The sequence below is a fragment of the Ursus arctos genome, unplaced genomic scaffold (assembly GCF_023065955.2).
Source record: "Ursus arctos isolate Adak ecotype North America unplaced genomic scaffold, UrsArc2.0 scaffold_2, whole genome shotgun sequence".
Taxonomy (NCBI): Eukaryota; Metazoa; Chordata; class Mammalia; order Carnivora; family Ursidae; genus Ursus; species Ursus arctos.
In genome coordinates, this window is record NW_026622874.1 from 88959505 (window position 1) to 88982389 (window position 22885).

Consider the following 22885-nt stretch of genomic DNA (forward strand, 5'->3'; position numbering starts at 1 on the left):
CAGCCTGGGCGACGGCAGCCTGCAGCCCTCGCAGCGCCGGCCTGCCCGGGCCTGCCCAGAGCTCGGCTCGGCTGAAAGGGCCCATGCCACAGAACGGCTGCCAGGCGAGAGCTGCCGGCAAGTATTCTCATGGTGAAACAACCGCCTCGTTGTTTGGGGTCTCGTGTAAACGTTGCCAAACCTCTGTCACGTCTCTCCTCCCACAGCTCGGATTTGGAAGCAAATCTGATTCATCTGATTTGGTTATTTGGCTAAATAATTACTTGATTATTTGATCAAATTTGATTATTCTGTTAAATTATAAATTTTTCAAATAATTTCCTATATTAAACCCTTCTGGCCTTTTCTACTTAATTATCCCCTGCATGCCTCTCCCTAAACCTGTGCTTTATCCTCCCCCATTTTTCTACCAGGGAGGGTATATAACTGCTTACTTTCAAAGCATGTTCGGAGATTTCTCTTTCTTGGCACTGCACAGAATAAACACAAACCTGGCTTTCAGGTCTTTCCAAGTCCTCTGTAATGGTTCATATAGGCTATTAGGAGGTATTAATTCATTTAAGGCGAAATTCATTTGGGATGAGTAAAATGTTTTTGAGTTCTTTTACTTCATGTGGCTATCAAATGCCCATTTTTTAAGGTCACTACTTTTGCTTAAGGTTCCATTTTTTTAAGCCTTTGTAACACTCCCGATATGACAAATTCCACTAGCGAATAAAGCACATCCAGCCCTCTGGCCCACTGTGAGTGTTGGCGGGGGCTGCGTGGTGACCAGCACGACGCCCTGTGCTCAGGGTGGGTCTCCAGCTCCTTGGTTCCTTGCCTGGAGGTTGTTTCTACTCAAACACTGAAAGTACTTGAAATATTTGATAGTGAAATACACGATAGGCAGAAAGTGACAATGCCGCCAATCTGAACTGATACATGGATAAACTTTTATTTACCTACCAAAGGGAAAACCAACATTCACTTAAAGCTGCCTACCCTATATTTCTAATACGGAAGGTGTTTAATTTACTATCCACCTTTAAAAGGTTTCAAATAAAATATCGCTAGGAAAATACATAAAGAATTCAGATTATAAAACTCTCCAGATAATTAATGGTCATAATAATGCTGGGACTGCAGTTAAAAAAACAGCAATTTTCTGTAGTTTACCTGGAAGTACAGATAATCAGTACCAAATCTATACATTAGGTCGTAATAGGCAATTATAAACGAACGGTATCAAACTGGGTAACTTTTAAAAATTAACCTGAAGTTGTTATAAACCGTATAAAAATTGACATTATTCTTCCAGTTCTCCCAAAAGCTCTACAAAGTCAGTGATGTACCATTCTGCGTTGTCTTTTACTTGTTGTCTGATCACATTTCCTCCAAATCCAATGAAAACATCCTAAGAGGGGGTAAAAAAGGGGGGGTAAAAGAGTTTAAAAAAACAAACCAAAAAAGATATGGCAGCAGCCTGGGGCAGTAAGTGTTGTTTGAAAGAATAAACTGTTTGTGCAAAGAGACGGAAAGCCCAGCCTCGAGGGGGTGCCTCTGCAGCTCCTGGGAGCCTCCTTGCCTCCCCTGTCCCAAGAACGAACGAGTCAGTGCACCACCAGTGCCGCAAATCCATTCAGGCCGGGACACTGCAGGCTGGAAGGAGAACTTAAGCCCCCTTAAAACCAATACAATTGCTTACAAAGATACAATCAAAGATAAACCCCCCTCCCAGGGGGTGTGTTATTCTGGGCTGAAGGAGAGGACAGCCCCATGATCTCCTGGCAGCCCTCCACTTTCCATCATTAAAGTTATTTAATGTTACGTCTCTGCTATTTCCTTCATATCTACCAAGTGATACCTTCTTGTAGTCAATGATCTTTTAAAATGGTATTTTCTCTTTTTCTGCCAGGATACAGGCACATCATACCTGATTTGGACATTCGAAATTCTTTTACTTGCCTTTTCTCTTCACTTTTGTTTTCAGACCGCATAAGGGGGAAAAAATAATGAGATTCTTAACCTTCCAGTTAAATTTAGCCTCAGCCTCCTAACTGAGCTTCCCGCCTCTGTGGCAGCCCTTTCTGGACGCCAGCACCAACTCAGCTGTCCTAACACACGGGCTCTCTCCTTCTCTGTCCAAAGCCCTCCAGGGCTTCCCACAACCTAGTGGTAACACCCAATGCCTGCTACGTAGCCTTCAGCAATAGCTGAAGAGAAAGCCCATTCCTGCCAGTTCTGGCACCCTGACCTGGGCCTAGTTCATCCCCACTCTGCTCTGCTGCCCCCCTCCCTCTGGAGCTTCCTCCCCCTCCCCCCCTCCCTGGTCCTGTCAGGCCTTCACGGGGTGGCTGCGAACCTTCCTCCAGATGACACATTCCTCTGACCACCTCTGAAGGCTACACGCCCGCTTGCTTGGTTCAGTCAGGCCATGTCATCTTCTGATGACTGGTAGGGTCCTCCATTATTTATAGTTTTGTCATTTCTTGACATTGGGATTAGAAGCTCCCTGACAGAACTCTGCATATCTTCCTTCCACGCACTCCTCATTAGACTAGCCCCGCGTTTGTGGCTTCGTCAGTCCCCATGTGGGTTGTGAATCATCGAAGTGACTCAAGTCACTGACTCAAGTCACTTAAAAGGATCCAAAGATTCTTTAACCACTTTGGGTTAATCATTTACAGAGACAACTATTTTTAGATCTCAGGGAACTAGGTAATAAAAAGTTCACTATTATTTTTGGTTCAGTTTTTCTTAATTTAAAATGAGACGATAAGGGCAAAGTCCTACATGAAAGGGACACATCTGATATTCAGGACACTTGCTATACAGCATGTTTCCTGCTAGTCTCAGAAAACAGCATTCAGAAGAATGAAATGCTTTAACACAGGCACATGATCAAACCTCCACAAGCCTCAGTTCCCTAATCACTAAAAAGGAGAAGATGATGTATGAAGAAATACTTTATCGAAGATAAAAAGACAGGGGCACTTGGGTGGCTCAATCCATTAAGCATCTGCCTTCGGCTCAGGTCATGATCTCGGGGGTCTTGGGATCGAGTCCCACATGGGGCTCCCTGCTCAGTGGGGAGCCTGCTTCTCCCTCTGTCCCTGCCCCTCCCCCTGCTCCTGCTCTCTCTCTCAAATAATAAAATCTTCAAATATATATATGTATATATATATTACATATATATATACATATATATATTACATATATAATGTCTTTATACATATGAAGACATTAAAATTTTGGTTATAGTTACAAGAGCTGGCTTTTTATTTGTGGTATGATTTGGGGAAGCGAAGCAACCCTGGAGCACACACTTGGGCTGAGAGGTGACAGGAACGGGTCGTAAACTTCTAAGCGGTTTTCTTCTTTAGGTTTGCAAAAAGTCAGCTGACATGCTGAGACTGAAGTTGTTTTAAGTGTTTTGGTTTTTCACAATGATACCTAGATGTCCCTCTCTAACTCTCACCAGTCTTACCGAGCTCGGAACCAGCCGTTTCGAGCAAAGCTACGAGCCGCAGCAAGCAGCACACGTGATACATACGGCAGGAGGGCAGGCTTCCATGTCTGTGGCTCCATCCCCAATCATGACTATTTTCTTAAATTGGAACTTTTCCTTCAAAAGTTTAATAACTTTTCCTTTCCCTCCAGATTCGGCTGTTGGCTGCATTTCATCAAAACCTGCATATTCACCTTAAAAGAGCAGTTAAAACAGCGTCAGTGATCCACAGAATTACAGCAGGAGGGCCAGCTTCGTGCGCAGATGATACCCTCACTTAAATGTCACTGAGAAAGCTACAAATGGCCCTCGGTAAATGACACAGCCTGGATTTCCACACCTACTTCTCCGCATAAACAACCTTTGCCTCTGAGTCGCAGATACCTCTTGTCCAGGTTACTCCTTTAGGTCATGAACAGTGTGGGGTCAGTCCTCTAGCTGTCACAGCTGTAATTCTCACACCTCGCCGAGGTGGCAGAACACCATGAAACAATATAGTCAAGTTTTCTTTTAAAGTTAATATATAATTTCATCTAAGAGGAGATTCCCACTTGTATTTGATCAGTTTTCTTTCTTACAGTAACTACCACACTCCCTATCTACGTTTTTTTAATGATCTACCTGTAGACCCTTCAAAAATGTTCCATCGGCACATTTCACATTTTTAAATTTACACTATTTGGTTTTAAGGATGACAGCCACCCCTTGCCATAACTGGAGACCTCGTGAGAGGGTAGTAAACGCAGCTGCGGCTCTGTGAGGGTCCAGAGAAGAGCCAGAAGGCACTTCCAAGGCAGTGACAGTGCAGGGACTCGCTGCTAACAAACTCTCCTTCCTGGGCCTAAATTGGTTCAAATACAGAGGAGCTCTCAAAAAACTGAAATATAACACAGAACAAAATGAGTCACCTGGGCGCACAGGAATCGAGTGTAGACATTTATACACCGAGAGAGATTAGATGAACACTAAAGCCAGGAGAGATGATGGCCTACGTCTATTGCACAGAGCAAAGGATACTAAGGGGCAAAAGACATCAGTCAAGAGAACCCTTCATCTCAAAAAAAGAAAAAAACAAACAAAACCCAAAAAACAGAGGGCATTATGCTAGGTGAAATAAGTCAATCAGAGAAAGACAATTAGCATATGATTCACTCTCATGTGGAATTTATGAAACAAAACAGAGGATCATAGGGGAAGGGTGGAAGAAATAAAATAAGACAAAATCGGAGAGGGAGACAAACCATAAAAGACTTAACTCCAGGAAACAAACTGAGGGTTGCTGGAGGGGAGGTGGGTGGGGGGATGGGGTAGCTGGGGGATGGGCATTCAGGAGGGCACGTGATGGAATGAGCACTGGGTGTTATACGCAACTGATGAAACACTGCATTCTACCCCTGAAACTAATAATACACTGTATCTTAATTAACGGAATTAACAAAATTAAATTAAAAAAGAGAATCCTTCATCTCAATATTTAACTCTGAGCCTGCCTTGCTTAAGCTGCATTCCAACAGACATTTCATAAGACACTGAACACTAAAGCTGACAAGAAAGGGCAAATGGTACCATTGAAGTCTTACCATTAAAGTAGAATTTCAGCCTATTGGCAAACACATTGGTTGGCGGGATGTTGAGCTTGGAAGCAACGTGCTCTACAATGCTCCTAAAGCCCCCAGATATTAGGAAAACCTGAACGTTTCGCTCTTGGAGGCGACTTACTAGCTCCCTGCAAAAAAGAGACAGAAAACACCAAACTGATTAATACAAAAGAAAACACATGAAACATGAAAAGGAAACTAGAACACATGTTTTTGTTCTCAAAGCATTTGCCCAAATACATTGGACAAGGTATATTGCCTGGTTCATTATAATGTTTTATGTATGTCTTTTTTTTTTTTTTTTAAGATTTTATTAATTTGAGAGACAAGAGCTACAGAGAGAGAGAGAGCACACACAGCGGGAGAGGGAGAGAAGCAGACTCCCCTCTGAGCAGGGAGCCTGACGTGGGGCTTGATTCCAGGCCCCTGGAATCATGACCTGAGCTGAAGACAGACACTTAACCACTGAACCACCCAGGCGCCCCATGTATGTTTTTCTAAATGCATGTAGAAATTTATAGGTGGGGCCGGACTGCTTAGGAAACCATCCCACAAGTCTATGCTGCCCATGAACCTAGAAACACAAAATGAAGAGGCAGCTTAGGCTCCCCCTGGGGAGAGAGGGAGGGCAGATGACTTGGGCAGGGCCAAGCACTCAGACGGGACGTGCGTAAGAGCTGAAGGAAGCAGGCGGAAGGGCGCCCTAGAGCAATGGTGAGATACTCTCAAGAGGACATGCCCCCAAACGCAGGTGCTGCCAGAGAGACGGCGCCCAGAGCGGGGCTGCTCTTACCTTATGCCCGGCGTCAGGTGTGGGGGGTGCTCCGCTATGAGCCTCTGCACCTGCTCCCGGGAGGGCCGGATCAGAGCCAAGCGCTCTGTGAGGGCAGCCTTGAAAGGCACTGCCCCACCCATGGCCCGCCGTGTCCTAGGAGGAAGACCCACCATCAGGCTAGCCAAGGCAGACGTCCCCGAAGTCCACACCGCACCTCCCGAGCTCCTCCAACGTCCACCCACGAGGAAGGCGCTGCCTAGAGCCCCACCACACAGCAGACGTGCCACAGCGCCATGGGCAAGGTTCTGAAAGTGTGCTTGAGAATCACATGAATATTTTACGGCCACATCTCGCATCAAATGCAGCTGACCACGAAATGGTCCGCGACCTGGTGACTGCAGGCAGCCATGGGGAGGGCAGGAGGGACGGAAGGGTCTCACCCAGGCATAAACTGAGAGACTCTGCACCAAAACTAGCTTCCTAGCAAACCGCGAAGGCCACACATTCAACCGTGACACAAAGCACGGGACGCCTGGTGATCCCCCACCCTGTCATCTTCTTTGGTTAATGATGGTCACCGTTTTCCTGACGGAGCTAAGAGCATGTAGTCCATATTTATTTGTCAGAGGCAACTACTTTTTTTTGCCATAAGAAGCTGTGTAAGTGGACGACTGGATGATGTATGCTAGCAAATTCAGCTCTGAGTGACGGAAGGAGCTTACTGCCCGTGATATGTAGTCAGGGACTGAAAATCGGGCAGTTGTGGCCCTGGTCCTGCATGTCATCCAAAAGCCACCCTCCTTTGCGGTTCCGTATCACTTCATAAAGCGAATAAATACTGCTCCTACATTTCCGACACAGCGTCCTCAACGCCACAGAATTTGGCGAGCTCATCAATCCCTTCTTCCCTGATGACCGTGCTGTCAACATCAAAGCACACTGCGTCCGCGGAACAGAAAAGTTTCCTCAACTCCGAATGGGAGACCATCCTTGGAAGACTCCTCCTCCTCCAACAGAAAAAGATAAATATATTTAAAGACGCATCATCATAAAAAGATCCAGTTTTGCCTACAAATGCCAAAATGCTTCGATTCACATCAAAGTCAGTATATCCCACATAAACATGGGCTCATGGGCTCATTCGTTTTTTTAACACAAAGTAAGTACCTTCTAAATGTCAGGCTCTGGGGATACAAACATGAGCAGGACCCAACTCTTCTCCCAGGAACTCAGACTAGTGAAGGCACCAGCTTACAAATATATTTGATGTTCGACCAATATTCAACTATTTTGACCTAACAGGTATAGTAATAAGGCAAAAGCTGAAGTGGAAATGTGCAGAAGGTACTAACGATACTACGGGCCTACGGAGAAAATGCTTAACTTGCCCATGAGACCGGGCTGCCGGGGGCACAGGAATCCGAACCGAATCTTGAAGGGTAAGTGACCTGAGTGGGTTCTCAAAGTGCAGGGTATCAGTTCAGTGTGTGCTGGGGGTAGGGGGCAGGGAGATGGAGGCAAGAAGAGAGGGTAATCACAGCAGAGAGAAGAGCAGGGGCAAAGGCAAGGAGCAAGAATGACGGCTGACGTGCTGGAGGGTGCCCAGTGGAGTCCAGCCGCCAGGCGGTGCACCAGCACGGGCCCTGGGCCAGGCTGACGAGTTTGGATTTTAACATCTAGGTCATGGAAAACCCTGAAAGGCTTTTTGCCACGGAACAGAGGTCAGAGCTGAACTGCACATCTGTTAGTCACCGGTATAGAGGTGGTAATTGAGGGTATGGCCTGACGAAAGTCACCAGAGAGTGGAGGGAGGGGGAAAGAAGAAGGCTGAGGACAGAGTCTGCAGGAACAGAAAGGATCAGATCAGGAGCCTGAGAAGGAAAAGAAAAAGGAGGCCGAGACTCACAGGAAGAGACTGAGAGACCACAGTGTTGCAGAAGCTACGGAGGATAGAGTTTCAAAAGGAATTCTGAGGGGTTTTTATTTTTTAAGAAAATCACTGGACTAGAATCTTTGGGGTAAATGGAATCCTAAAGGTTGCCTAGACCGGGCTCTCATCAAGTATGTCATGTACGAGGCCACACAAATGATGCCAATAACCTATATTTAGAACAGACACGAGCTAAAAACAGATTCAAGGCCCTGGCCAACCCACCTTGTAACTGATTTCTAACCACTGCATCTGGCAGAATGATCCAGGTCAAAGTTGTGCGAAAATGTTTTGAGGCAAGGGGAGGCAAATTATAGCCAGTAGGCCAAATCAGCCTATTTTTGTAAAGCCTGTGAAGTAAGACTAATTTTCACATTTTTTTTTAATTTTTTTTTTTCAAGTAGGCTCCACACCCAGCATGGAGCCCAACACAGGGCTTGAACTCACCACCCTGAGATCAAGACCTGAGTTGAGATCAAGAATTGGACACTTAACTGACGGAGCCAGCCAGACACCTCTACATTTTAAATAAATGAAAAAAAAAATCAATAGAATAAAACTTTGTGATATACAAAAACTGCATGAATTTCAAAATTCAGTGTCCGTAACTAAAGGTTCAGTAGAATGCAGCCATGTTCACTTGATTACGTGTCCACCGCTGCTTTCGCACAATAGAGGAAAGGAGCAGCTGCAACAGAGACTGTAAGGCCTGCAAAGCCTAAAATATGTACTATCTGGCCCTTGGCAGAAAACTTGCTGACCGCTCTTTGGAACCCTTACAAAAGAGTGCTCTTCATGGGAAACAGGAGTTTCACTGGAGACCCACTAAAAAAGGGGAAAGAGAAGGCAATTCATGAAACCAGTAAGATAATAGAGTATTAAATTCTAAACTAACATCAGCCTCAAAGTGAAGGAAGTTTCCACTAAACACAGACTGAGCTCCTTTGCTGGTTGCCTCTCTTCCAGTCTCTTAATGTTGCAATGACCACGGTCCACCCTGGTCTTCTCTAACCGTACTTAGCCCTCAATGAATGCATCCAGGCTCGTGGCTTGAATGTCATCTCTAGGACAGAAACTGCCAAATGTGTACCTGCAGCCAGGTCCTCGCTCCCAAACTCTCAACTCCAACCACCTACCTGACATCACTCAGGTGTCTGGAAAACACCCCAAAGTTCACACGTCTAAAACTGAACTCCGGATCTTCTTGTCCCACCAAACCTGCCATTTTTGCACCTTCCTTCTCTCCCGATGGCCCATATCCAAACCCCATATCCAATCATTCAGAAAACTATGTTGGTTCTACCTTTAAAGTCTAACCAAAATCTGACCACTTCTCACCCTACCCACTGCTATCACTCTAGCTGAGTTACCAATGTTTCTTGCCAAGACTGTACCAAGAGCCTCCTAAAAGGTCTCCCACCCAGTTTTTGTTCTCAACACAACAGCCAAAGTGATCATTGTAAGCTAAAGCCAAATCATGTCACACTTCTAGCTCAAAACCCTTCCATGGCTCCCCATCTTATTAAGAGTAAAAGCCAAAGTTCTTACAATTACCTATAAGGTCTGCCCCCCACCCTGATACCACTACCACCACCACCACGCCCTTCCCCTTACATCTCTGACTTCTTTTCCTACTCACGTCCCCCTTGCTCACTCTGCTCCAACCACATTGGTCCCCCTGCTGCTCTGGAAATGCACTGACCCGGCTTCCCACTCAGGGCCTTTGCTCCGGCCGTGCCCCTGGATCTCTTCACCTGGATCCCCACTTGGCCAATCCCTTACCAAGAGTTTGCCCAACAACACTGTGTGTCAACTATACTTCAATCCAAAAAAAAAAAAAAAAATTTTAAAAAACGAGTTTGCCCAAGTATCACCTTTTTCCATGAGCCAACCCTGACCACCCTGCTTAGGACTGCAACCTCGCCCTCCTTATCCTTAACCCAACTTTACTAACATCCTTCACTATGCCTTATTTTCTCTTTTTCCTGTGACATCTATCCTCTTCTAACATATGATAAAATGTGCTTGTTATGTTTATTATGTACTGTCTACCTGTCCTCATTCGGATGAAATTTCACAAGCGTAGGCTCTTTACCAGCTCTGTTCACGGCCGGGGCCCTAGGACTGAGAACAGGACAGACAGGAGGGCTTGATAATACTTGCTGAATTAAGTGAGTGCATAAAGCTCAGAAGCCATCTTCACTCTGAAGCCTTCCCCGACTCCCTGGGGCCAGAAAACATTTCTCCCCAGAACTTGCACAGTACTTTATGTAGACGTGTTCTCAATATATGAAATTCATAATACTCTCCTAACTATCTTAAACTTATCTATGTGCATGTCACCTCCTCTCCTGGGTTGCAAGCCCTTTATGCCAAGATCCAGAATTTTCCAAAATACTTACTTTGAGCCTCTTTTGAGTAGATGATCAATGAATTGCTGAAAGTTGAATGAATAAACGAAATGATATAACTGTGAAATATATACCCACAATTATTTTAACTTTTTATTGTGGAGAATTTCAAATACATACAAAAACAGAGAGAATGAATACATGAATTCCATACATGTATCATCCTGCTTCAACAATCATAGCAGATTGAGCTTCATCAATAACCCCACTAAAAAGGGTTCTGTACCCCAGTTCCAACATGGAGAGATTCCCACACATCCGAGCAATTCTTAGACACCAACACGGTGTTCCCTATAATTCAACTCAATTCTAACACTACCTATCCAGATAGCACCAGATTCCACAGGTTAAGGGTTCAGTTCAGCAAGACTGGCACCCCCCCCCACACACACACAACTTATGCTCAAGGTATACAGAGGATGTCTTGTTCCTTAAATATGTCATGGTTTTTTAAACCTCTATGCCTTTGCAAATGCTGTTCCCACGGCCTGAAATCACCTAATCCCTCATATCCAGTGGGCAAATTCCTATTTATTCTTCAAGATGAAGATTAAATAACCTTCCCTATACTACACTATCTCCTTCCTACTCCTTCAGAGAATTAATTAGTCACTCCCATTCCTCTCCTTGAGTGAAATATCTTTCATCTCTGTTGCCAGGACCTAGTAGGCATAAAGAAAATGTTTCATAAGTCAAACAGAGTTGAATCTGAGAAATTATTGAGAACTCAGCGAGAATTGAGATTATTGTTCTCAATGAAACTATTCCAACTTAGAGCGCTATTAGCCCAAAATTAAAATCCTTAACCAGCAATGATGACTACCACCAGTGAAACAGAACTGACATCATAAATTCTGCAGTTGGATGAAACCTCAAAGCCATCATCTGGGTCTGGCCCCATACCTTTCTGCAGGAACGATATTAATGTGTCCATTTCACAGGTTAACAACTAGAGGTATAAGGAAGTTAAATGACCCAAGGTCACACAGCTCCCAAGAAATGGCTAAAAAACTAAAACTTGGATCTCAAATGCACAGAGACAACATAAAACGTGGTAGATAAATTAGGAGGTGGATAAATTGAGGGGTAGATAAATTAAGCAGAACTAAGTAAGCTTAAACATTTGATAAGAACCTATGTGGACTCAGGAAATGTCACAGATTTTCATGAAGAATTCAGACCAGGGCGCCTAGGTGGCTCAGTCACAGGTTATGATCCCAGGGCTCTCGGATGGAGCCAGAGTCAGGCTCCGTGCTCAGCAGGGAGCCTGCTCTCCCTCTCTCTCTTGTCCCTCTCCCCACTCGTTCTCTCTCTCTCTCTCTCAAATAAATAAAATCTTAAAAAAAAAAAAAAAAGAATTCAGACCAAAGTTCTGCTAGCTGGACAACACAATGGGTGATGATTCATTAACCGTGAAAGAAGAAAAGTCTGCACATTCTTTGGGAGACCAGCAGATAGAAAGAGGTTTCATAAATCGTCAAATTTCTACCCAACCAGGGAATACCAAGGAGCTTCATATCCCATTCTCTCTATGGCTCAGTGACCACCCATGTGGCTCTGGTCCAGACGGAATCAACGCAATTCGTATCCCATGGCTAGGTAGGCTCGCTCTCCCAGCCTAGAAGACAGCAGTCTGTCAGCGGAGATGCAGGGCTTAGTGCAATGCAATCCCACTGAGTGTAGAGAACGAGTCACATGTAAATGCAGGGAAGCCAGGAACAGAAGAGCTAAAATGAGACAAATGGGACAGGCTAAAGACCGTGCATAAGGCAATATAATGTGACTAAGAATGGGCAATACTCTGGAGATTGACTGACAGGCTCCGAAAGCCTCAAGACTCCTAACACCAAAGCCAGACCACACTGCCCCCCTGTGCCTAGCCTAAGACCCAAGAAGCACAGAACAGGCGCCATCTCCGAGAGGCGACCAGTCTCACTGAGATGACCAGACAAATTATTACTGTTCATGTCTGAAAAGCCAGGGGCTTGAGCCTCTCCCCAACCACTGACAAAAGAAGTAGCTTCAAGCAGACCATCAGCCTCAAATATGAAAGGAAAGACACATTTCCTCAAATAAAGTGAGGACTGATTTCCACATCCCCAGATGAACACTAGTCCTGACTTATGACTCAGAACTCCTGACATGAATCTCCTCGGGTGCACTGTGGTACCAAAGGCAGAGAAAAGAAGATGTTTAGGACAAAAGTTGCACTGAATTTACTTGGAAGGCTGATTCTCCTCTCCATGCAATCCCTAGGAGACAGACCTGGATTATACAACCTTAACTTTCCTCACAAAATGTTCACATCAGGGGATATGCCCTCCAACCCTGGGGTTACACAGGTTTCAGCTCCCTGCTCAGACTTCAGAACAAACGTCCCCAGCCTCCTTCAGCCTCTCCCAGCCCGCACTGAAAATGCCCTGCCTCCTTGTTCACTTCCGGTTGCCTCTTTTTTCAGGTCTCCATCAGGAGCCACTCATAATTCAGTCAAAATTCTCATGGCTACAAGGGGGGGGGGGAAATCCACTAAGTTCAGGTGCTTCAAAGTACGTTGTGTACATTAGAATTTCACACACACAAAAATCGTTGCTAGCGAATGGACTCTGGATCCCTCACATGTGGCCCTGGGAAGGGAGACAGGACCGGGGGTGGAAAAAACCCTGGTGGAAGGGTATGTGCTTTGACATGGCAGCTCCCAGGCCCAGTCCTGACCGCTGAGCCACTGCCCTTCCATGGCTCAGAACAGGTCTCCCATCCACCCAGCGCCCAGCTGGTCCGTCTGGGGGAAAGAGAGGGCCAAATGGTAAAGAAGGCTCTGCGGATGACCCCTTCTCACCCCCAGCTCCAAAAGTACAAAAGCAAGTTTTCCTTCAGGACCAGACTTAGGACGTCTCATTTTAGATAAGAGGGAAAAACCTCTTCCCCCAAACTCTCTTTGACCTTCTTCATCTACGTATTTCATGAGAGGCATCCAAAATCGCCTTCGCCAACTTACTCTTTTGTTAGGACTGACCTCTTACCTTCACTTGTGTAAGAACAAATACAAGCTGGTACAGAGGTTGTGGAGATTGTGGAGATCAAGCACATCCAAGGGAACAAAACTTACTAGGCTTAGATGGGCGTCACCTTGGGTAGGAGGGGTGAGCCTGTTTCAGGTCCTCTGGGCTCTGCAACTGCACAAATGCGGCCTGAGAAGCTTCTGGATCAGAGTCAAAGAGCCTCTGGTAACTGGGCCTGGGGTTCCTGGTCAATGCATTTGTAGTACATTTTACGATTGAAAAATAAGAACAGCTGTTCTGGGGAACCTGAGATTTTATGGGTCCCACGTACATTACAGCAGACAATTTTATTCAAGCGAAGAGGAAACTGGTAACTGATAAATAACAACAACAAAAGACAAATCAGACTCACGTTTCTCCAGTGCTGGATTCTTAGGAAACGGCACTCTTCTCTTCCTGCTTCTTTCCTGCGTAAAAATGCAGCATAAAGTTCTGACTACAAGTTTCTTTACGAGAGATCTTGTGAGTTCTGCAAGAGGAAGAGCCTAGGAGAGGAGGAAATGAACATCAAGGTCCAGATACAAGAGGAGAAAGAGAATCTGTCTAGCTTCCCTCTCCCCGCTGGTAGGACTGGTGTGAAGAAGGGTCAGACGCAAAGTTCCCGAAGACTGCTTCCCTTGCGAAATGCTTGACTTCTGCCTCCTTTCAGCACTGCAGGGGAGCAAACACATTATTTTCTCTGGCTTTGATTCTGCAAAAGCTTCAGGTCTGACCGGAAATCACCTACACCGGATTAGCAGACCGCCAAAGAGAGGGAAGGGGAAGAGGATCTACTGAGAGAGTAAGATGCGGACACAGAGGAGCTGACTCAGGTATATCCCAGACTCTGCAAAACAGATCCTGCTGTCTTCAAAACGAGTAGACAAAGTCACCAATATGCCAAGAACAGTCACAGAAGAGTCCCATTGCCCAATATCAAGGGAACACAGCCAACAATTTTGAATTAACATCTTCATAATTAAAACTGTAAATAGAAGTAGATAAAAGTGCCAAAACTCAGAAGAAAAAAAGATAAAAGAAACAGTGAAGAAGATGAGGCAAGAAAAAGCAAAGAGACTGAAAAGGAGGGGAACCATAATGGGAATAAACTATTCAGAGGGTTCAACATACAGTCCTTGGGTAACCTTTCTCTCATCCGATTTATGAGTTAATCTCAAAAGCAAAAAAAGGAATGTGGCTTCCATCTTGGCCCAGCCTCCCTCCCTGCTCTAAGGAAAGGCAGTTGCCCTATGGTGAGGCCCATCTGGCAGAACTGGAAGGGACCCGCAACAAACAGCCAGACAGGAACTGGGGCCCTTGGTCCGACAACCATCAAGGAACTGAATCCTGCCAACAACCGTTGTGAGCAAGCTAGGCAGCAGATCTTCCCCAACAAAGCACTCAGATAAGTTGACCTTGGCCAACGTGCCCTCTTAAAAGACCCTAAACCAGAACCACCCAACTAAAGCTGCTCCCAGATTTTTAACCCACAGAAATAATAAATGTTGTTTTAAAGCTGCTAAGTTTGGGGGTAATGTGTTATACAGCAACGGATAGCTAGAATAACGGCTTTGAAGTAGGCAAAACTTTCTTAAATAAAACCCCCAAAGCACAAACAATAAAAGGAAAACATGATAGAATGGACTTCATCAAGAGTAAAAACTTCTGCTCTTCAAAAGATACCATGATGGGGCACATAGGTGGTGCAGTGGGTCAAGCACCTGACTCTTGATTTCAGCTCAGAATCATGACTCAGGGTGGTGAGATCAAGCCCCACATCAGGCTCTATGCCCAGCATGGAGCCTACTTAAGATTCTCTCTCTCCCTCTGCCTCTGCCCCTCCCCACCTCTCTAAAAAACAAACAAAAACAAAACAATAAACCAAAACAACTAAAGATATCATGATGAAAAAAAAGATAAAAGAAAGAAAAAGAAAAGACAAGCCACAGAATGGGAGAAAATATTGACAATACACATATTTGACAAAGAACTTGTATCCAGAAAAAAGAACTCTTACAACTCAGTAATAACACAACTTATTAAAATATGAGCAAAAGATTGGGATAGACATTCCAAAAAAGAAGATATGAAAATAAAATGAAAAGAAGAATGACTACAATAAAAAAAGACTGACCACACCAAGTATTGGTGAGGACATGGAACAGCTGGAACTGCTGGGGATAGAAAATGGTACAACCATTTCGGAAAGCTTTTAGCGGTTTCTTATAAACATATGCCTACCATAAAACTCAGCAATCCCACCCTGGAGGTTTATCCAAGAGAAATCAGAGAGCGCTTTATTTGTGACAGCCCCAAACTAGAATGTCCATCAACAGATAAATGGATAAACAAATGGCAGTGTATCTCTACAATGGAACGCTACTCAGCAATAAAAAGGAAGGAATTAGTACTACATGCCAAAACAGGGATAGACACAAAAAACCTTATACCGAAAGAAGCCAGACATAAAAGGATACATACAACATGATTCCATTTATATGAAACATTAGAAAACAGGAAAAAATGCTATAATGACAAAAATCAGGCCATTAGGGCTAGAGGTGGGGCCACCCGGCTGCAAAAAGGCTTTAGGAAATTTTCAGGTGTGATGGAAGTGTTATATTGTGCTGGTGATTATAATTGTAGTGTGTATACAATTGTCAAAATTCATCCAATGTACACTTAAAATGGGTGCATATTATTGCATTAAAGTATACACTGAGAAAACATTAGCTTTAAAAAAGTTATTAGGCATGTATCAAATTATCTGAAAATTTAAAATGTCCTGACTACTTTATTTCACCAACATGACAGTGACAGCACTATTATCATACTGAAAACCTACCAGGTAGCTGTAATAAAATTTAGAAATCCTGTATTTTATCATTTTCTTTCCTGATCCTCATTCCGATACCGGTCAGTCAAATATTTAACAGCAAATACAATGTGCAAGGTGCTTATAAAGAAAATATAGCAAACAACTTTTATGAATGAAAGAATTATTTAAAGCCCAACTTGAAGCTGTCTCTTCACAAAAATAGATCTGGTAAGTGCTTATTTAAAATTCTAATTCGGATGGGAAAGAAGATGACAAAGTCAGACAGCCACGGCCACTCTAAATTCCCAAGATTTTCCCAATCTTGTACTGATGACTCCCCTATGCAGGATTGCATCATTCATTCATGCTGTTTGCTAGGCACCAGTGGGATAAAACAAGGGAAAACTACTCAAAAGTAAATTGATGAAAAGAAAGCCTTGAAATCCCATGAAATGTACTATCCCGATTAAGAAAAAATACACGTAGCATCAGAAGCCCTGGATGCGGAAAAGGCCGACCGGTAAATCAGAAAGTTGGGCACCCCGGAGAGATAAACACATGCCCAGACTCACCCGGGTGCTGCCGTTCCTTCCTGGGCCGCCGCCTCTGCCTCCCGGGCTCCGGCGGCTCTAACCTTCCGACACAGCAGGGGGCCGAGGGCTGGCTCCGACCTTCAGCGGCGGAGTTCCGAGGGAGGTGACCTGGGCAGAGCCGCAGAGCTTTTACCCAACAATCCTATGAGATCTGCTGATAGTGAGGCGGATTCTGGTAGGTTTTGCATGTGCTTTTCTAAGCTGCAGACAGCACATTCCCACTGTACAGAGCGGAGCTCCAGAGAAGCGCGTGGCCCCGCCCCCTGGGTGGGGCTCCCTGAGCCCGCCCCTCCTCCCAGCGGGGGCTCGGCGCCTGCGGCCCTAGCCTCGCGCTGCCGTGGGCGCCGTGGGCGTGTTCACGCGGAGCCTCGCCGCCTGCACCCTGCGGAGGAGGGGCCGAAGCGCTCCCCGCCCGCACCACCAGGGATGAGCGGGAGAGAGAGAAGCCGGAGATCTCTGCTGATTTTGCAACGAACGAAAGCTCCTTAGGGACCTTTTTTGAATCCCCGTTTGACCTGTTCTTCTAGGAATGTAGGTCTCCAAGAGAATTTCAGTAACGACTTATATATTCATGTTCTATGTCAACTCTACTTCAATTAAAAAAATATATATTATCAAAAGCAAAACAACGTATATTCGCAACAAAATGCAGAAAGGCATGAGTGACAAAATGAGTCTGCATCCTTTTACTTTTTGTTCTTGTCATCTTATTTTCTTCTAGGTGTCACTTGCCAAGCTACTTTTAAGTTGACTATAATAAATAAATAAGGGGTGAGCACCTCCAAACATTTACCGTTGGCTCAGCTGGCTGGAGCTGGGCAGCGAGGTCCCGCCCTAAAACATAGCCTGAAACCTCTGAGGCTAACAGTTCTGCACGTTCCCTACAAGCGGTCACTCAGGCAGAGAGGGTGAAATTGCTGGAGCAGGACACTTGGTCACAGCATCCCTGCCCTTTGCTACAGGACCTCCCCAAAACACAATTCTATCCGGAAACAAGGCTGCTGCTGCTCTTCAGTGAGGCGTGCCCTTGAAGTTCAGTAAGAAAACGGTTGCAGGTTTGGGGCCCACCGGTTTAATTTCTCCCAGATCTGTCGAAGAGGGTTCTGATCTGAAGGATGGAGAGGAGGAATTTCGATGGTTTGAAATATGAGGTAAAAAATGATACCGCTAATGGGGGAGGGCAAACTAAGGGGGTCTAAAACAACAAAGAACCTGTTTACATTTTGTAGTGATTTAGTATAATAAAAGAACAAGATGTTAAACACCGAATATGTGTATGTAAGTATAAACGGTAACTGAGTATTTCTAGGGGGAAAGAAACCCAACTACAATAATGTGAAAAAGTAGAATTAATGTCTGCTATTATTCACATTTCATAGATGTTTAATATGAAACAGAATTCAAATAAAATATTTGTACTGAATAAAATCTGTCAGCTACTCATGGTCTCTGTACCTACCTCACATTCACACCTGTACTAACACTTGTGGTCATGAGGTGGCAGTGTTGTAGACACAATCCACGTTAAAAAAGAAAAGAAAAAAAAAAAAAAGCTCAGAGGAAGCTAACGGATGGTCACAGAGACATGTAAGCATCACGAAGTCATCTTGCCTGACAAGGCATAACTATACAAGCAGATTATAATATACTTCATTGTTGTTCTTCTGAAATACTGTTGAATAGCACATGTGAGCCAGATACAATGTAGTATAATAAAAACATTAGCAAATTATTTGCAGAGTTTTAATCATAATTGGTCAGTAAGAAGTAATACAGGTAATGCTGGTAGTGTTCCTGAAAGCTTTCCTATAGATCACATTTTTTGTGGGGTTTTTTTGTTTTTTGTTTTTTTATAGATCACGTTTTTATAAGCTACCATATTGACTGATGATTAACTGTTTTAGCATCGTGTACTTTTTTAAAATAATTCGGTGCTAATAAAATAGCCCTCTAAAAGAGAGTGAGTTGGAACAATCACTCCAGAAGAGAATGTATCATTCAGTAACACTGAACATGCACGTTGTCTGTGACCCAGCAATTCCACCTCTGGAACACACTCAGAAGCAGGAGTCACATATGGGAATATTCACAGCAATCCTGTAGACATATAGTCATTGACCAGAAACTTAAAAAGAGAGTATCATTTAATATCATAAATGATAACTTACAACATAAAATTCAGGATGTAGTTATCTCTGGATACAGGAAAAAAATGAGACTGGGAAGAAATTATAGAGTTCTTTAATGGCAGTGAGTATACAGATTTTTAAAAATATCTGTGTATATATATTATATATAATGTGTATATATTACATATATGTTATATATGTATCATTATACATATATGATACATGTGATATTTGTATATCAATACATTAAATACCAATACACTGAAATATATAAATGTTTTAAAAGAATATAGTTAGAGAAAAATACAACTTAATGTAAACACTGACATTCAAAATAAGTCACACCATGGAAATATGTCCATGATATGTCCTGTGAATGAGGCACACTGCAGAACAATATATACTGTTTGATTCCTATTTCTGAAAGAAGAAAACTCTGTGTATGTCAATAGTAATTCTGGTGAGCAGTTAATTCTGGAGAGTAAAAGGAATGAAAAATTTACCTTTCTAATGTATTTGGTTTCATATTGGTTGAGATTCGCTTAAAAACATTTATTACTTTTGTAATGATTTGTGAATCAATTAAAACTAAATGCTTTAGGAGTAGGGGGAGGGTGAAATAGGTGAAGGTGGCCAAAAGGTACAAATCTCCAGCTATAAAATAAATAAGTTATGGATATGTAATTAAAATGAGAAAAACAGGTGCCTGGGTGGCTCAGTCTGTTAAGCGTCTGCCTTCGGCTCAGGTCATGATCCCAGGGTCCTGGAATCAAGCCCTATGTGGGACTCCCTGTTCAGCAGAGAGCCTGCTTCTCCCTCTCCCTCTGCCTGCTGCTCTGCTTACTTGTGCTCTCACTTGATCTCTCTGTCAAATAAATACATAAAATCCTAAAAATTAATTAATTAATAGATTAATTTAAAAAAAGAGAAAAACTCAGTTTTTTTCCTTCCCATGTAGTAGGAAGCAAAACCCAATTCTTTCCTCCTGTGTTGTCTTTTACTACCTATACAAAATACTTTACGTTTGGTCATCAGATGTGGAAGTTTTACACCATATCAAATAATTCTCTGCAACACCAGCTGTGTATCCTATTATCCTATAATTTAGCTCAATTCTGACACTATCTTCTCAAAGCATCATATCCCACAGATTAAGGGCTCAGCCCCACAAGGCTGCCCCTCTCCACACACACAGTTCAGATACCAGTTATCATCGGTGCTTCCGACCGACTGCCTATAGATCAGAGGTTCCCGTGACCCCCTCCTGAGGTTTAAATGACTTGCCAGAGTGGCTCACAGAACTCAAGAAGCACTTACTTACATCTACCAGCTTACTACAGGGTACAGATGGACAACCCAAGAAGAGATACACATAGGGTGATTGCACACTTGAAAGTTGTTAAAAGAGTAGATCTTGGGCACCTGGATGGCTTAGCTGGTTAACTGTCTGCCTTCAGCTCAGGGCAGGATTCCCAGGGTCCTGTGATTGAGTCCCACATTGGGCTCCCTGCTCAGCAGGGAGGCTGCTTCTGTCTCTACCCCTCCCCCTGCTCGTGATCTCTCTCTCTCTTATGCTCTCTGTCCTTCTCAAATAAATAAATAAAATTTTTTTAAAAGAGTAGATCTTAAAAGTTCTCATCATAAGAAAAAAATTGTAGCTATGTATGGTGATGGATATTAACTAGACTTATTGTGATCATTTCACCATACATGCAAATATCAAATCATTATGTTGTATACCTGAAACTAATATAAGGTTATATGTCAACTATACCACAGTAAAAAAAAATAAAAAATAAAACAAAATCTAAAATAAATGAAGAAATAAATAAATGTCTCAAATTGCTAAGTCAAATAATTATGTATCAAAAAAATTATCTAAAGCTGCTAACTGGTGTCAGCCAGTTGTGAAATCCTGTAATCCACTTTCCCAGCTCTCCTTCAACTCAGGGTGACCACACATTCCTGATTTGATTAGGGAGATTCATACAGAAACATGCTGAGGAGGTTGCTGGGAAAGCTTTTGCTTTCCCAGTATGAGAAGAATAACATCTCTGGCCTACTCCCTTTCTATTTCCTCCAGTCTCTAATATTAATGAGATGAGTGGATGTACAGCAGTCATCTTGCAACCATGAAGAAAACCAAAAGAATGACAGCAACCCAACTCTGAAATGATTGCACCATGGTTCCCAATACCAGCAGTCACCCATCTCTAGATTTCTTTTTTTTTTTTTAATCCTATCTTTAGGCCAGTGCAGTTAAGCCCTCTGTTTTTTGTAGGTGGAAGGCCAAAGAAAGCTGAAGAGAGATTTCAGCTGCTGTCCTCCACAGAGTAAAGAGTTTGTCATTTGAATCTTGTCAAAGAAGAGGGGTTTGATACCCATCTTAGGCTTTCCACTAAAACCCCAGAAGGACCACAGTTTAGGAGGAAACATTATTTCCCAGAACAAAGTATTTGCTCTAAAACTGAGAGCTAAGGATGAAGCTAAGGGACCAAGTCTTCAAAGGGTTTGTTTGAGAGGTCAGGAGGGGACAGTGGGACAGACATACGTGTGGGGCTCAGCCTGGGGAGTTTAGCCCAGAGTGGCTGAGCTTCCAGAGTGTCTCCCAGATGCCTTGTGAAGCCCTCTTCAGGGCCAGCTGGTGACCCAACAAAGTATAATATCAAGACACCACAAGTACAAGGCAATCAGCCAGTATTTTAACTTCCTGATAGAACAAATGTAAACATTCTTTAGAAAAAGATGATGGAACCTAAGTCTCTAAAATATTCAATCCAAAATATCCAAAATGTCCAACATCCAATCAAAAATTAAGACTTTCTAAGAAACAGGAAAATGTAACCCACAATCAAGGGGGGAAAGGCAATCAATATAATAGGCCCCAAGATAATAATGTTACAATTACCATACAAGACTTTAAAGCAATGAAGCTCAAGCTAAATATATTCAAAGACCTAAAGGAAAACAATGTCACAGTCATTGCCCAGATGAGAAATCTCAGGAGGAAATGGAAGCTTTTTAAATGGAAAATATAGAACTAAAAATAAAACATACTAAATAAAAATTTACCGGATTGATTTAACAGCATATAGAAGACCACAAAGGAAAAGATCAGTGAACTTACAGATAGATCAATAAAGAACCAAGAGAGGGCGGGTACAGAAAAAGAAGAACGAAGTAAACCCAAAGCAAACGGAAGAAAGAAATAATAGATAGTAGAGCAAAAATGAATGAAATTGTAAAAAAAAAAAAAAAGAGAAAATCCATTAAACCAAAAACTAGTTCTTTAAAAAGATGAATAAAATTGAAAAGCCTCTAGCAATATTGACCAAAAAAAGAAAGACACAAATTTCCAGTGTAGGAATGAAAGAGGAAATAATACTGTAGACCTTACAGACACTAAAAGGATAGTAAGGAAATACTCAGAACATACTATACACATAAATTCAACTTTGATGAAATGGACCAATTCCTTTGAAAACCACAAACTACCAAACTCAACCAATAGGAAAAATATATAATCTGGATATTCCTATATTAATTAAAGAAATTTAGGGGCGCCTGGGTGGTGCAGTCGTTAAGCGTCTGCCTTTGGCTCAGGGAGTGATCCCAGCGTTCTGGGATCGAGCCCCACATCAGGCTTCTCTGCTGGGAGCCTGCTTCTTCCTCTCCCACTCCCCCTGCTTGTGTTCCCCCTCTCGCCGGCTGTCTCTCTCTGTCAAATAAATAAATAAAACCTTAAAAAAAAAAAAAAAGAAGGAAAGAAATTTAATCTGCAGGGTTTTTAAAGTACCCTTTGAAAAAAGCTTCCAGGCCAAGATGGTTTCACTGGAGAATTCTATCAAACATTTAAGGAAGAATTAACATCTATTTTATACACTCCCTTCTAGAAAATCAAAAAGGAGGAAATACTTTCCAATTCATTTCATGAGGCCTATATTACTTGATACCAAAACTAGACAAAAGCAGTACCAAAAAAAAGGGGGGGGGGAGAAAGTGAAGCAAGAAAAGGAAAGGAAAGGAAAGGAGAGGGAAAAGAAAAGAAAAAAGAAAAGAAAAGAGAAAAGAAAGCCATAGATTGGTACCTCAGGAACTGAGGC

General features: G+C 43.1%; 1 protein-coding gene across 10 annotated transcripts in view; it reads right to left on the reverse strand.

The window, feature by feature from the left end:
- Window positions 1-913: 913 nt before the first annotated feature.
- Window positions 914-22885, reverse strand: part of PSPH (phosphoserine phosphatase) — a 46492-nt gene continuing 24520 nt past the window's right edge. For 4 of the 10 annotated variants that reach the window (XM_057315663.1, XM_026515899.4, XM_057315661.1 and 1 more), the window contains 7 exons: window positions 16633-16761; window positions 13616-13748; window positions 6712-6870; window positions 5882-6016; window positions 5071-5216; window positions 3536-3684; window positions 914-1396 (listed from right to left, as the gene is read on the reverse strand). In XM_057315663.1, coding sequence (XP_057171646.1) covers window positions 1289-1396; window positions 3536-3684; window positions 5071-5216; window positions 5882-6016; window positions 6712-6851 — 678 coding nt within the window. In that variant the 5' untranslated portion in view covers window positions 6852-6870; window positions 13616-13748; window positions 16633-16761 and the 3' untranslated portion in view covers window positions 914-1288. Of the gene's footprint in view, window positions 1397-3535; window positions 3685-5070; window positions 5217-5881; window positions 6017-6711; window positions 6871-10195; window positions 10231-13615; window positions 13749-16632; window positions 16924-22885 lie in introns of those variants that run through there. The other 6 variants (XM_048224517.2, XM_048224516.2, XM_026515903.4 and 3 more) reach the window with 5 other exon arrangements.